This window comes from Heterocephalus glaber, unplaced genomic scaffold (assembly GCF_053883595.1).
Source record: "Heterocephalus glaber isolate CG9 unplaced genomic scaffold, H.glaber_assembly_v1.0 deba00001569, whole genome shotgun sequence".
NCBI lineage: Eukaryota > Metazoa > Chordata > Mammalia > Rodentia > Bathyergidae > Heterocephalus > Heterocephalus glaber.
In genome coordinates, this window is record NW_028258354.1 from 3,165,525 (window position 1) to 3,181,097 (window position 15,573).

The 15,573-nt window shown below is 50.8% G+C and overlaps 1 protein-coding gene across 3 annotated transcripts; it reads right to left on the reverse strand.

The window, feature by feature from the left end:
• Positions 1 to 5,406: 5,406 nt before the first annotated feature.
• On the reverse strand, positions 5,407 to 15,491 carry Stac3 (SH3 and cysteine rich domain 3). 3 transcript variants are annotated; one of them, XM_021241518.2, is made up of 12 exons: positions 13,286 to 15,491; positions 12,515 to 12,575; positions 11,899 to 12,160; positions 11,579 to 11,676; positions 11,303 to 11,375; positions 10,239 to 10,336; positions 7,558 to 7,624; positions 7,324 to 7,373; positions 7,003 to 7,088; positions 6,780 to 6,831; positions 6,563 to 6,700; positions 5,412 to 6,163 (listed from the first exon to the last, which is right to left on the reverse strand). In XM_021241518.2, exons 2-12 carry the CDS (start codon positions 12,572 to 12,574, stop codon positions 6,065 to 6,067), a joined length of 1,083 nt encoding a protein of 360 aa, XP_021097177.1. In that variant the 5' UTR covers position 12,575; positions 13,286 to 15,491; the 3' UTR covers positions 5,412 to 6,064. The 3 variants fall into 3 exon arrangements, with proteins under 3 accessions (XP_021097179.1, XP_021097177.1, XP_021097178.1); XM_021241519.2 differs by lacking the exon at positions 12,515 to 12,575; XM_021241520.2 differs by lacking the exons at positions 11,303 to 11,375; positions 11,579 to 11,676 and having other exon boundaries at positions 5,407 to 6,163.
• Positions 15,492 to 15,573: the final 82 nt, after the last annotated feature.

Consider the following 15,573-nt stretch of genomic DNA (forward strand, 5'->3'; position numbering starts at 1 on the left):
CCTAGTTCCTGAGCCAATTCAGGTGTACGCTAGGCTGCCAGGGTGGGAAGGCTCCCCCTACCCCGGCTTTGGGGAATCGGGGTCTTGGAGATGCTGGAGCCAAGCCTCAGTCCTTGTCCCCACTCCCACGCTAATCTCCACCACCCTTCCCGCCTCTGCTGCTGGATCCTCCAGAGCTCCCCCAGTGGCAGCGCCGGCAGGGGTGAGCTATGCACCCGCTGCGGGGCCCCTCGAGGTACAGGGAAGGAGAAGGCCACTCCTGGGGGCCCCCTCCTTTTCTCACACACTGATACCTCCCCCGCCCCCTGCACTGACAAGCCAGCTGTAATTAGGCTGCGGGGTCCCTGGCTCTCCGCCTCCCTCCGGCGGATAATGAGATAAAGTGTCAGAGACACGGGGAGAACAAAGAGACAGAGACTCGCTGCGATGTGTGTGTGGTGAGGTGGAGGAGGGGGGCTGACAGGATGTCAGAGCTTCAAGCAGCACAGAGCCCTGCCTGAACGCCTGCACCTCCAGGACCCGGCCGTGGAGGGGGTGTCCTGTCGCCGTGCCCGCAGCCCTCCAGTCATTGGTACTAAAATCAATCCTGGAGCTCAAGCTTGAGTGGGTGCCCAGCTGGGTTGCACATCTGGCATTCTGTGGCACAGCTAGGGAGCCAGGGCCCGGAGAGATGCCTGGCCCTTGAACCGTGCCCCTTTGCACTGGGGCTCTTGCTCACTTCCTTGTGGCCCTTCTTCTGTGTTCTAGTGACCTGTGTCTGGCATGACCCAGGTCTTCCTTCCTGCTTCTTTCCCAGAGAGACTACTCTTCCTCCTGTCGAGGGCCCGAGGCCTAATCTCTGATTTATTTAATTTATTATTCTGCTCCTTCCTCTCCGTGATTCTTTGACCCTTTACTGGCTTCTGGTCTAAGTTTTTGCCATTTTGTTTCTAAGTTCCCTTCCCTTTTTGGGTCTCATCCCTGGATCTTGGTCTCTGGGGCCCAGCTGGAACACAGAACTGGTTGGGTTCCAGAACCCATTTTTCCCTTCCCTACACCTTCCTATCACAATGATTCAGGCCACTCTGGTCCAGTGGGTTAAGGGATGGCAGGAGTCGTTAGCCGCGGATTACGCGCGGCCAGGGGTCCCGCCGGGACTACACTCTGAACACTAAACCGCACCAGGATGCTAATCCCGGATCTGGCGGCGCAGCAAGTCAAATGCAGCTGGACTCGCCGAAGCAAGCGGTGGCCGCAAGGGCCATGGGCGCGGATGCCCCCTGGAGGCCGAACGTCTGCTAAACTCGGGAAGAGGCCTTGGGCTCCCCCTGTTGGGTAGCGTCGGCCCTGCACTCCCACCGTTCCGGCAGGTAAGTCCGCACCCGGAGTGTGTAGGTCCCTGCCTGCCGGGTCACTCTGGCTACTCCCGCCACCAAGGTAATGGGTCCCTCATCCTCCACTCTACTGATGTGAAGTGGGGCCAGAAGGTGAAGAGGCGACGCGGAAGATTCTGCCTTGCCGGCTGCAGGCATCATCTCAGGTTCAGGCTGGTCCCCCTCTCCAGGTTGGCCTCATACGCCTGCGGCTCCATCTCCCCTTTGAGGCAGTAGGTCCTGAGACTGTCCTCCGGCCTCTGACCTGGCCTGCCCTAACCTTTGGCTGCCCCTCTTTTGCCTCTTCTTTAGGCTCTGTCTTTTTAGGTATGTTCTGGCTACATCTGTCTCTCCTCTGTTGCTGTGTCTTCCTGGCTTTGTCCTGCATCTGTTTCTGTTTCTCCATCTCTCTCCATCTCTCTCCATCTCTGTCTCCCTGTCTGTCTTTGGAAACTCCTTTCTCTGTCTCCCTCTACTGCTCACCCCCCTCATTCTCCAGCTGTATTCCTATTCTCTGGCTTGCTGCCCCTGGGGGGCTGCAGCAGTCCAACTAGACAGCCTAGGGACACCTCGTGGCGCTGCTCAGGGTCCCCCTCCCGGTCACCTCCACACGTCCGTCACCTCAGTCTCGGCCTCGGTCTTCCCGCCGAAGCTGTGGGGTGTGAAGGGGGTACGGGGGGCGGGCAAAGTGCCAGCATCTGCTCAGGAGCCCCAGGGCCAGTGATCCCCTCTGCCACTATTAAGGGCGCCGGGTCCCGAGGCTCAGAGATGATCATGATTGCATCAGCCAGACTGAAGCTGAGCCGCGAGCCTCGCAGCATGCGAGCAAGCAAGTGAGCAAGCAAGTAAGCGAGCGAGACAAAGACGCCCGCGCCATCTGTTTATGCAAAGTGCTCTCCTCCAGGGACCCCGGTGTCCCTGTGCCTGGCCCAGTTCGGGGCACAGGGTCATGAGTCCGCTCCTGCCCGGCACCCCAGCTGCGCCCGGGCTTTCCCCCTCCCCAGCACCTAGAGGAGCCGCGGGACGAGAGGAACCGGGAGGGGGCGGGGGTGTTGATGTGATTGGAGCAGACGCGGCTGTTTCTTCAATAATGGATGGAGATGATGCGGCCGGCAGAGCCGAGCCGGCCAGGAGAGGAGAGAGGAATAGAAATTGGGAGAGGAAGGTGGGGGCGGCAGACTCACCCAGACGCTCCCGTGAGCACGGAACAAACGGGGGCGCGCGCGTGCACACACACACACACACGTGCGTCACACTGTCATTCGGGTACGGCTCACACCCAGGCACACACCCACGCACTGTCACTGAGACACACACACCTGCAGGCAGAGACGCCAGAGCGACACACCAGTAGCTCTTCTGGGTTTTCACACATACAATCCTGAAGGCAGATACTCGGAGACACCTGAAGGGGCCACACCCAGGTGTGACCAGTGCACAGACAAGTAGACATGCCAAGCGATATGAACATCCAGACACTTAGACACCCTGGAGCTTAGACAGAAATCACAGAGATAAGTGTGGGTGGCAAGTGGATAAACCCCACAATACAGCCACATTCAGGAGCACAGATACATAGTGAGGGCAAAGACATACACCTGGGGCTACATCTCACTCCAGGGCACAACGTACCATGCATGGGATATAGAAGCCCCACAGCCATTTAGAGCCTCCACCCACTCACACGTGGGATCTGCCATCTGTGCCCTCCATAGTGGAGTGTGGCTGAGAGGTCAAAGGGCTCCCTGAGTAGGCCTTGTTAGCCTGTTAGCCTGGCAGTGTAATGAGGTGGTGGTGACAGGAGGCGCCGGGGGCTGTGGACTCAGAGACCTGCGGTCTCCCTTGACTGATTGCAAGCTCCCTTCTCTGGTCCTCAGGGCAGGTGGTGTGGACCTTGGGCCACTGGAGCAGCAATTCCAAGGATGCCAGGGGCCCCAGCTGAGCCCTTTGGGGGAGAGGGAGCTGAGGAGTTGGCACATTGGTGGCCCTGGTCTCAGAAATCCCCAGGATCCCCAACTGACTTGCAAGATGAGAATTAAAGAAAGGGTAACTGGTTTCTCACGCTGCTCAATCTTCTGACTTCAAGGAGCATTTTTTTTTTTTTTTTTTTTTTTTGGTACCAGTGATCAAATTCGGGTCCTTGTGCTTGTGGGGCAGGGAGCAGAACCACTGAGCTAAATTCCCGGCCTTTTTGTATTGTTTTATTTTTTGAGACAGAGTCTCTCACTGTGCCCCAGGCTGGCCTCTAACTCTTCCCTCCTCCTGCCTCAGCCTCGGAAGTGCTGAGATTACAGGGATTACAGGCATGGGTCACCACACCCATTTTTTTTTTTAAAGAGTGGAATGGACTGTGGAGAGGGGTGGGATTCAAGTTGAGTCCTAGACCCTAGTACTCTGGCCTTTTCTCTGATCTATTTTCAATTCAGTCTGCTCCTTGGCCCAGACTTATGACCTTTGTGGTGTCCAGCTGTATCATCCATCACCCAGGCGGCTGCTTGTGAGAGTGGGAGGCAGTGGGGACTCAAATAAGGTCGCTGTCATGCCTGTGGCTGTCTCCTGGGATTTGCTTCCTGGTCAGAAGGCCAGGGCTCCACCAGCTTGGAGAGTACTGAGGGGAAGGGCATGACCATGGGGGCTTCATCATGACATTATGTCCTGTGTTCCCACTGCTGGAGCCCCAGCACCCCTCCTTTGAGTTCAGCACAGCCTGTCTCCCCGTTCCTCCCACCCCTCTTCTCTCGGGCCCTTTGCTTAATTTCCTATTAACTGCTGATAAATCCAATTAAACCGCCGCTCTAATTAGGGACAGCTGCCGGCTGGGTAAGGCGAGGGAGGGGGCGCCCCTCGAGTGTAGGGGAAGAACAGCCGCTCTCCCTGCTCCTCGACACCCCCATACCAGCGCTGCCGCCCAATGAGCCAGTAAATTGGTTTTGTTTCAGCATTGTGTGTGTGTGTGTGTGTGTGTGTGTGTGTGTGTGTGTGTGTGTGTGGAGGGGGGTCTTGAAGATCTTGGAGAAGAGCCTCCAGTTTTAAGTTCTTCAGATCATTTGATATGAATAGGAGCAATACGAGTCCTCAGCTGTCCCTCTCCGCATACCCTCATGGTAGGTGGATACGGAGGAAAAATGGGGCAAATGTTGACTTGTGCGACTGGGATGTGTGCATGTGCCTGTGATCTCCTATTTCAGCCCAATCCTAATTAAAAGGGAGCTGCCTGAATCTTCCTGTATGACCCTGCTAACGCCCCCAGGCGTTTGGGACAGTCAAGGGCAAAGGGAACAAGAAACTGAACCGGGTTCTGTAGCGAGTATTCTTGTGTGCCTCCCTACCCCCCTTCACACCTTAGCCTTCTGTAAGGAAGAGGCGGGGGAGAGGGCCTGTCCCGGGCCCTCCTCTTCCCCAGCCCAGCTGAGCCTCTGCCCTCCCCCCCGCCAGCAGCAGATGGTGCCCAGGCTCCTGCTGCCAACCTTGCTAGGCGGTGCCAACCTCAGTCCTGGCAGACAACGGGCAGGCAGGAAGAGGAGCTTCTGGGCCAGCCCTACCCTCCCCCACCCGCCATCAACTCAAGACCCTCTGCCTGCCCCACTCCAGCGATCACCCCAGGCTGTCTCTCACTGGTCTACTCCCAGGTCCCCAAACTCCTTGTCTCCTTCTGCTCCCTTCCCCACACCTTCCTGCTCCTCGCCACCTGCCGCCCTGACAAGGGCCGGCATATTTGCATATTTGCATATGCAAATGCCAATATTTGCATACGGCGCGCCACAGGGGGGGACTCCGCCAGAGCCGGTTAGCTGTCCGCTCGGGCGTCCTCTCTCGGTACCTGTCGGAAAGGGCTGGCGCAGGGACCGCGCGGGAGGGGCTAACACCCGCCCTCCGGCCTCGCTAGCTCCTTTCCCGGAGGATTTGAGGAAGTGTTGCCATGGAGACGGCACGCACCCCACCCCCCCTGCCAGGCCTAGGGTCTCGGGCTTGGTGTCTCTGGTTCTCTCCCCTTATCCATCCTCCTCCCGCCCCTGCCCATTCCCCGATCTCCAACTGAGATCTTGCATCGCCCCCTGGCGGCCCAGCTCGGCGCTGAGCCAAGTTCCGAAACACAAGGGTCAGCCCACCGCTAAATAGCCAAGAGCTAGAAGGATCATCTACCCTGCTACGAGATTTCTGCTCCAGCCGCCGGAACAGCGGGGTGGCGACTCCAGTCCGGTTGTCTTTCTTCCCTACTAGCAGAGGTCTCGCCGGACGGATGCAACTGTTCCATACCTCCCACCAACTTCAGCTTAGATGGGTCTTGGTTATCCGAAAGATGGGACAGCGGGAAAGCATTCTTCACTCCCCTCAAAGCTCTCTCCTTGTTCCCAGTGAAAGAACAAACTTTTTATACTTTTGTCAAAACTTTAATAAATTTGCAACATTCGACAGCTCGTCCCCACGACACCCCTCGGCGCATCTTACTGGAGAAACATTCCTTTTCCAGCTCTTGCAGGCTGGACTTGAGGGGTTGCGGGTGAAGGCTGCCCTGGACACCAGGTATTCGAGGCCCTAGGCTGGGAGACGGAGGCGGGAACCAGTCCCTTCCCAGAAACTCCGTCTTGCACTGGTGGGCCTCCCCCAAGCAGCAGTCTTAGTTGCTTTCGCCCCTTTCCTCCCCAGCCTCCACTGGGCCCGCCCAGAACGGGGAATGGGTGAGTGTCTCCTGCCTGCAGACGCCCGCAAGCCTAAATCTCCTCCAGGAAGTCGGTGGGGAACAGCCCCACCTTGCGGCCGGTGTAGACCTTGACGTAGCCGCCAGCTTCATCTCCCTTCTGCACCACGATCTAGGGCAGTGATAGCGAACCTTTTAGAGACCAAGTGACCAAGGTTCAATCCCAAACCCACTTATTTACTGTAAAGTGCCAACACTGCATTTAAACCTGAATACTTAGATTTAGAAAAAACAACTTTTCCGGTATTCAGCTGCTGGGACGACTTGGCTCTCACGCGGACAATAGAGGGCTCCGTGTGCCCGCTACGGCACTGGTGCCATAAATTCGCCACCACTGATCTAGGGTTAAAGGATTAGGGAGTAGGAGAGGAATCGAGGGAAAGTCAGAAGAACAGGGGAAGCTGAGGTTACAGAGGCTTGTCCTAGTCTCATTAATGGGTTAAGATATCCAAGCAGTATGGCTGGCTGAAGAGCACTAAGGCCTTAGTTTGGGTTGGGGCACCAGAGCTACCTGGTCCTTCTTGAGAGTGATCTGCCCTATCTCGCGGTTCCCCACGAAGGATCTTGTTACACGGTGCACACGTTCTCCAGCCCGGACGCGAATGATGAAGTTTGGTGGGAAAAATCCGACCTTCTCCCCAATCTTCCCCTAGGGAAGTAGGGAGAATCAATCTCACAGGTTCTAGACTCAACCCATACCCGGCCCTAGCTGCAGCCATTCCTCTTACCCGCCACCACTCCTCGTTGGAGTCATCAATGACTATGATCTTCTCTCCTGGCCTGGCAGAGGAACAGAGGTCTCAGTCACATAACAGTCCCTGGCTGTGCCCCAGGCCAAGCCTCAAGAGGCTCCAAGCCTGGAGATCCCCCTTTCCCTTTCCCATAGGGAGCCCAGCTCTTCCCCTCTTCACTCCCCTGTAACCCCCACCCCCTTCTCTAAAGGCCTCTTACGGGAAGTCCAGATCATCCTTCTCCAGGGCTTTGAACCGATAGAGAGCCACAAAGTAGTGAGATTGCTGGAAGCCAGGTTGCTTGTGCTGGGGGCAAAAATGGATGATGAGTTTCAGCACTCCTCTCCCCATACGAGGGCTAATCTCCAGACACTACATCCCAATTCTCTTCTAGGTCCCTGAGCTGAGGAATTTGCTGGGTGTGTGTGAGGTGATGGTGAGGGTGGAGGAGGGTGATGGGAACTTTTGTTGAGGTGGTCAGTGACATCAGACCTGGGCTGGGGAGAGGACTGGGGTCCTTGCAGGGGGAAAGGATTCTCACTTTGTCATCAGGAGTCTTCTTCTCAGCCTTCTTGTTCCCTTCAGGGTTTCCTGGGATAGGAAACATGGATACACTGTTGCTGCTTCCTGGAGGGCAGCTCTTCTTCTCTTGCCCTTGTGTTGAAGGTTCTCCTTTATCTCCAAACCTGGGCTGCCCTTACCTCTCCACAACCTCTACCACAGCTGAGCCCCTGACCCTATCTCATCTCTGTGGATGGAGGTGGGTGACACTCACCATCCTGGGCTTTGCCTTCCTCTGGCTTGGCTGATTCTGGCTCCTCCTCCATCATGGCTGTTAGAAGCTAGAGAGGGGATCAGAGTTAGGGAGATATTGTCTTGGGAACTCATGCTTGTCTTGGCTCTCCAGTTAGGCCAGAGAACTACAGAATAATAGGATCTCAAGGTGGAAGGAGACTTGGGGGAAATATCTAGTCCTAATGTAGAGACTTCCTCTGAAAAGTGCTGGCAGGTAAGTTACCCACATTCTGCTTGACTGTAATGACAGGAAGTTTACTACCTTACAAAGTAACCCCATTGAGCTGGGCATTAGTTCAGTGGTAGAGTGCTTGCCTAGCATGAATAAGGCCATATGTTTGGTTCCCAGCACCACAAAGAAAAAGTAACTCTATATAATTTGGGAGCAGCTCCTTATATTAAGCCTATGTCAGTCTCCCTATAATCTCTAATTATTGGTCCTGATTTGCCCTTTGGAGCTATAAATGTGTAACAAATATGGCCCTCCTAAATATATGAAGACAACTGACATGTCTTTTCTGGCTTTTCTTTTCTAATTATTTTCAGTACTGCTGGTGGTGGTGGTGCATGCCTGTAATCCCAGCACTCAGGAGGCTGAGGCAGGAGGATGACCAGGAGTTCGAGGCTAACCTGAACTACACAGTGAATTCAAGGCCAGTTTGCACTACAAAGTGAGACTGTGTCTCAAAAAACAAAAAATCTTTTTTCACTCCCTTTAAGTCCCACCCACGATCCAGATTCCAGGTATTTTTTTTTTTTTTTTTAAGTTTTTTTGAGACAGGGTCTCGCTGTATAGTCCAGGCTGGTCTTGAACTCACTATGTAGTCAGGCTGGCCCTTCATTTGGTGGCAATCTTCCTGCCTCAGCCTCTTGAGTGCTGGGATTACAGGTGTGCACCACAATGCCCAGCTTACATTTTATTTTGAGATAGGGGTCTTGGCAGGTTGTCCAGGGTGGATGTAGCCTCCTACTTCAGCCTCCAGAGTAGCTGAGATTATAAATGTGTGCCCCCACACCTGGTGATTTTTTTTAAAATCTAAGAACTGATAAAGTATATTTTTTATGAAATTTCAAATCATTAGTTTTGGGTCTTTTTTCTAATTTATTAAAATTTTAAAATATTCAGTGTACAAGTTATTCCTTCTAGCTTTCCCACAAACTTAATGAACATATATAATATATTGAACCCAGAGGTGGTAGCTCCCCAGCTTGCACTTGCAACTCAGCAGAACAAAAGCCAGCGGTTTAGGGATAATTCTCCTTAGATTAGTGATTCCAAGCCTGTCCCCAACCCCTAAGAAACTTGCTAAAGTTGTCTTCCAACTCCATGTAATGCTTTGCCTGGGAGTTCTGGTAAATATCACAATGGTGCTTTTTTGTTGTTGTTGTTGTTGTTTTGGTACCGGGGATCGAACTCGGGTCCTTGCGCTTGCGCAGCAGGCAGTGAAACCACTAAGCTAAATCCCCGGCCCTCACAATGGTGTTTTTAAAGCCCAGATTGAACCCAGGACCTTTGCAGTTAGCTACATCCCCAGCCTTCTCTCTCTCTCTCTCTGCCCCCTCCCCATTCCCCTCTCTTTTTTTCTTTCCTCCCCCTCCCCCCTTTCTTTTTCTTTCTTTGACAGGGTTTTGCCAGATTGCCCCACCTGGGTTTGAACTTGTGATCTTCTTGCCTCAGTCTCCCAGAGTGCTGAGATTACAAGTGTGAGCTACCATGCCTGGCTCTGAATATACCATTTGTATCAGTGAGAAAGAAGGCTAGAGATGAGGACCATGAACCAAATCCTGTTATAAGGCATCAGAAATCCTGTTACAAGGCATCAGAAATCAGACTGGGCACTGCCAGTCACTTAATTTTAGGAAATGATTTAACTGTAATCATCATCTGTGTTAGTCCTTCCATCTGGTTGTCCAGAAAGATATCAATTCCTTGTTGAACTGAACCCAAATCTATGGCATTACCAACATAGTAACGCTATTATAAAAAGAAATGAGGGGCCAGGGATTTAGCTCAGTGGTTCCGCCGCCTGCCCTGCAAGCGCAAGGTTCCAAGTTAGAACCCCGGTACCAAAAAAGAAAAAAAGAAATGAGGTTCCTCTTGGCCAGTGGCTTTGTGTCTCAGTTTCCTCATCTATAAGATGATTATGTCACACTAGATGATCTTCACGTACCCTGGCATGGCTCTAGAATTCTCTCATTACTTGCCATGTCAAATTCTCTTCTTTAAATCCAAAACACAACTCTTGCTTCTCTTACCCAACAGTGCCAAGGGCTTGAGACCTAGCCTTCTGTGGTGGTTAACTTGACAATTTCAGAAAGGAATTGAGGGAAGTGGTTCTTTTTTTTTTTTTTTTTTTTTTTTTTTTTTCTGGTACTGGGGATTGAACTCAGGACCTTACACTTGTGAGGCAGGTGCATTGCCACTGAGCTAAATCCCTGGCCTATAAGGCAAGTTGTTCTTAACCTGAGACCCATGGTGAGCTGCAGTAGTCCAAAGAACCCTATAAAATTGCATGCAAAAATATGCCTGTTGGGTTATGTGCTATTTTGGGCGGGGGGTGAGGTGGGGAGAATATCCATAGCCTGTCAGTTTTCCAAAGGAGAAATAACCTCCCCCATAGAATTCCTGGGAGGGCCTCAGTGGGGATGTATAGTGCTCACATTTTTCTTATCTGCCTGTCCCTTCTTCCGTTCCTTGTTTGCCATGATCACCCCAGTACGCAGGGTTTCAAACACAGGGTCATTTCGATTGGCAGCAGCTAGTGGAATGGGAAGAGAAAAAAAAATACATTACTTATATTACAGAGAAAGCTTGGAGGAAAGAGACCTCAAGTAGGGAGAGGTGGATTGAGTAGATACTCAGAAGTATGTGGGTGTGGGTGTTGGGGAGGATTAGGGAAGAGTGTGCTGGATAATACCTATATTACCAATCTATAAAGAGCTTTAAAAACACTGTTGTGATATTTACCAGAACTTCTAGGAAGAGCATTACATGGTGGTGGAAGACAACCTTGGCAAGTTTCTTAGGGGTTGGGGGCAGACTTGGAATCACTAGTCTAAGGAGAATTATCCCTAAACCGCTGGCTTTTGTTTTGCTGAGTTGCATGTGGAAGCTGGGGAGCTATAACCAGCAGATTCTTTTCACTCATGTTCCTCAGAATTGAGGCTCTCTGTATAAATGTTGGTTTGAACAAATTATCAATGAATATACTTTTAAGAGTTGCCAAGTTAGAAATTTGCCCAGGATGTCCACAGCTTTGGTCTGGCCTTGAGTCTGTCAAGTGTCTGTTACAAGGATGAAGACGGTCTAGAATCCTTTTTCTTGCTTAAAAATGGTTTTGTATGTTAAAAACAAAGATTTTGAAGCTAGTTGATCAGTCTTGGCTCTACATCCTGTTAGCTACATGTAGCCACAGATAAATCTTATTTCCCTCAGCAATAAAACAAGGGAATACTGGGGGGCTGGGGATTTAGCTCAGTGGTTTAGCCTCCTGCTGCACAAGGGCAAGGATCCGAGTTTGATCCCCGGTACCAAAAAAAACAACAACAACAAAAATCAAGGGAATACTGACTGCCTCCAAAATGGCTACAAAAATATTAGACTGAGGAAGAACTATAGAAAACAGAAGGTTTATGTTTCACAATTTGGCTTTCCAAAGCTAGAGGTGGTATGAAACCATCTCTGAGGCTTGACCACTCCCTCAGGTCCCATACTGGGCACTTACAGGGATCTTTGACACAAGCGTACTGCTGGTTGCTGTAGAGTGGGGAGCTATAGGCCCGACGGAAACCAGGTGGCTGTAGGATGGGATAGGCAGAAGCATTAGAGGTAGTACGGTAGGGCCCAGCACCCTACTTCATGCATGAGCTAACCATTCTCAGAGTAAGATATTGGATGAGAAAGAGAAGGAAAATGTACAGGATCACCTGAGGGACAAGCAAGGGGGTAGCTGGCAACACATGCCCTCTCTTCTACTTTTTTGCTTCCACAAACTACTCACGATCTTGCCGAAGCATCTTTGCATCTCCACATAGGACTGACAGTGCTCATGGATGTTGGTTTTGCAGTTCTTACAGCGGAGCCCAAATTTGTTATTGACTTAGGAGAGGGAGAATAATTGGGTGAGGTTCTGATGTGCCCTTTCCCACTATGGATACGCTAGCTCTGAGCTTCTCTTTTCCGGGACTGTCCATTATCAATAGTGAATAGTATTTTCATAAGCTGAATCTTGTCCATCTGTCTGCTACAAATATTCCTAAACCCATCTCCCCTGCCCTGTTGCCTTCAACATCACATTCTCCACTTCCCTTCATGACTCACGCACGATCATCCGGGCACAGACATCACAGAACTTTGGCTTCTTGAAGAAATGATCTTTGAATTTGTGGGGCTTGTCATTGACAAGCTTAGGAGGTTCTGGGGGTGGCTCCTCCTCCTCCTCCTCTTCTTCTTCCTCATAGATATAGTAGATGGGTCCACCCCCGGCTCCCACTGCCTCACCATTGGCCTGGGGCTCTGGGGGAAGCTCCATCTCTTTTGTTTCTGGAGACTCCTTCCTGAACAACTGCTTTAGTCGCTGTAGCTGAGGGAGGGAAACCCAGTATTAGAATTGTCACCCTTCTTAAAGTAGGTGGAGCCAGGGGGCTAGGGATTTAGCTCAGTGGTTCCACTGTCTGCCTTGCAAGTGCAAGGTCCCGAGTTTGATCCCCAGTACCAAAAAAACAAAAAACAAAAAAGTAGGTGGAGCTAAAGCTAATACATTACTCTAGCTGGAGCAAGCAATGTTCTCCAGATTTAGGGGACTACAGGCTGCAGGTGCTGGCTAACATTCAAATAGTAAGTGAAGCATTAGCAAGTGGGATCAATTCAAGCACTTCTCTTCAGAAGCCTTAATGTCCCCTCACCCCGAATCCTGTGGTCAGAGGCCCAGACTCACCCCACTTTGCGGAGTCTCTGCTGGCAAGGAGGGCTTAGGAGACTCTAGCACCTCTGTCATCCTGTAAGAGGTTGAACTCTACTGTGAAATCTAATCCCTGACTACCATTCTTCCTTCCCTTATTCCTGTCCCTTGCAGTATGGTGGTCTTTGAAGGGAAGACTTTGGAAGAAATTTGATTAAAGTGAGATCCTTTGGTAGGTAGGCTTTTGAACAGTCCTACTATTCCATGGATTCCATGGAGGTCCAGAAAACAGCCCAGCAGACTGACCAACTTCCCATCCAGTTTTTCAAACTAATACCCATCCTCCCACCCTCAGGGGCAGCCCCAGAATTTACAGCCCTAACAGTGACCTCCAGGATGCCCAGGTTAGGGATTTTCCTCTAGACACTCATGGGCAATAAGGACATGATGCAAACCTTCCCACATCCTTCTTCCAGAGGTTTACATGTGTCCACGAGAGCATGAATGGAAGGATAGACTGAGATTTTGTTCTTTTCTTTCCTGGGCCCCAGGGGCCTGTGCCTAGTTCTGTCCCATCCTGCCTCAGGCCTCAGCTATTTTCAGAGTAATATGAGCCTTTCCTTCTCCTACTATTCAGTTCCCTGGACCCCAACCCCACCTCCAATCCTAGCTCATTCTAGAGTAGAAAAACAATTTCACTTCTAAAACCAAACTACTCACAGACAAGGAGATAAATGAAGCTGAAGAGACTAAGGATTAGGGAAGCTGGGGTGCAGTCCTGGAAATGGAGAGGATGAAGTAACTTACGTTTGGGATTCCCTAAATCAGTCCACAGTCTGTAGGAGGAGGAAGGAGGGCCTGAGGCCTTGCTGATGGTACTAGGGTAAGACTGAGCTTCTTCCTTGGGGGCTAAGCCCCCCCAGTACCCTTCGTACTCACACCAGCTACCCAGACGGTATTTGTAGGCCTCCTAGCCTCTCGGCTTGGTGTCAGAGCTGAAATGACAGGGCTGGAAGAAAGTGGACAGCTGAGCAGCACAGCTGACATGGAGAAATTGGACACGGGAGGTCTAGGGCAGGGCCAGACCCTAACTCCTCCCATCCCCCAGAGCTGCTCTTCTTTGATTTTGATTGTTCATCTATGATGAACACTGGATCGTCACGAAGGGACAGTTTCTGCTCATGCTACATACTCATTTGAGGGGAATTTAGGTATCTAAAGGTAAAGTCAAGATGAACTATAAACAGATTTGCCCATACCCTTTCCCTAAAGTTCAAAAACCTCCCCAGTTCTATTTTCCCTAGGCCTACTTTAAGGACTAGACTTACCTTCTCAGCCACTGTTTTTTAGTAGCCCCATGTTTTAATATATATCTATCCTCAAGCACTCATCTAGCCTCAAGCCTTTATGCCAGGAAAGGGCTGAAACCTGCTGGAGGGTCATTTGAATTCTTTGGGCCCTCCTATCAGCCACATAAGATTGCTTTCCCATCTGTGGGCAGACAGAGGGTACGTGCTACCCTGTAAGGAAATGAAGAATCTGTAGTACTGCTTTGTTCCTTATGAATCCCCCCTGCTCCCGTTCCTCTAAAATCTTGTTCACAAGATGAAGGGAATTGTAATAGTTACTAAAAGACAGGCTAGGATTTCCATCTGAGGGGCTCAAAGAGTGAGGGTTTAACCATCAGGTAGATGGTTTAGTTAACAGGAGATAAAAGGTTACATCTTCCTTCAGTACACAATTTCCCCTTCCCCATAAGAACGGCAAATTGCCCCTCCCTTTTGTGGTACTGGGGATTGATCCCAGGGACTGCACTGAGCTACATCTCCCCCTACCCTTTTTAGTTGAGACAGGTTTTCGATTGCTAAATTGAGCCAATTAGCTAATTAGCTAGGCTAAATAAACTGCCCAGCTAGGCTTGAATTTGTGATCCTCCCGTCTCAGCCTCCGAGTGATGAGATTACAGGTATGCACCACTATGCCCATCAAGAAAGAACTGCAAACCCTTGAAGATAGGACAGCCAACCCTTACATTTCCTACACTGTGTTGACTCCCTGATTCCATCTGCCACCTCTGATGTCACTTTATATAAACTGAAAGGCCAAGGAGCTTGTCAGCTCTCATCTCATGGGGATACAGCTTTTTCTACACTTTGGGTTGTGATGTGGTTGAAGGAGATCTTGAAGAAGAGCAATGCAGTGGTAGTAATATAGTGCTGTTTTATCCCTTCTGTGAGAAATAAAGGAACACACTTGAGGTTGGGTTAGACAAGCTGTTGGAAGAACTTGGATAAAGATAATTATCTAGACCCAAGAGTTTCCAGGGTCACATGCTTTGTCATTTACCTCCACTGGTTGTTTCTCTCTTTAAGGGGTGGGTGAGACTGAAACCTGCTACAAGGGTGTAAGTCTATAGCTCTGTTATGACCCTGCTCTGACAGGCTGTAGACAACAAGGATGCCTTAGGAGTCCCCAAAAAGAAGAGAATCTCTGTCTTGCAGGCAGGTGACTTCTGTGCTTCACTTTTCTTCAGCCATACAGGACACAGACTGCTGAGCATGCCTGGATACTACAGCATCTTGGCACTGCAAGTTCAACTGATGCAGCTTTTATTATAAGAAACACCCATTTCTGTTTCTGCCAAGTGGAACTCAATCCTCTGGCTTTACAACGGAAGATCCAGGGGCTGGGGATTAGCTCAGTGGTTCCACCACCTGCCTCGAAAGCGCAAGTTCCCAAGTTCGATCCCCGGGACCAAAAAAAGAATGGAAGATCCAAGTTCTCCATCCCTGAAGGATTTTCAGAAGCTTAGATGGACAGGAATGAGGCCAGCATCTCAACCCAGTTCTGGACTTCACTTACCCGTCCCCAGCTCAGCCATGAGAGTTCTAAATGAGTATCAGAATTAACTGGTTGGAGGGAACCTCTGATGTGGTCACAGAGGTCCAGAGATGAGAAGCGATGTGCTTAATAAACTGCAGAGTTGGGAGAGCCCCAAACCAAGGTCCCATAGAGAACTGAGAACCAGCCATCTATCACACTGTGTACAAGGGAGAGGATGAGACAGAAGGAATACTGTCAGGAAAACATATGCA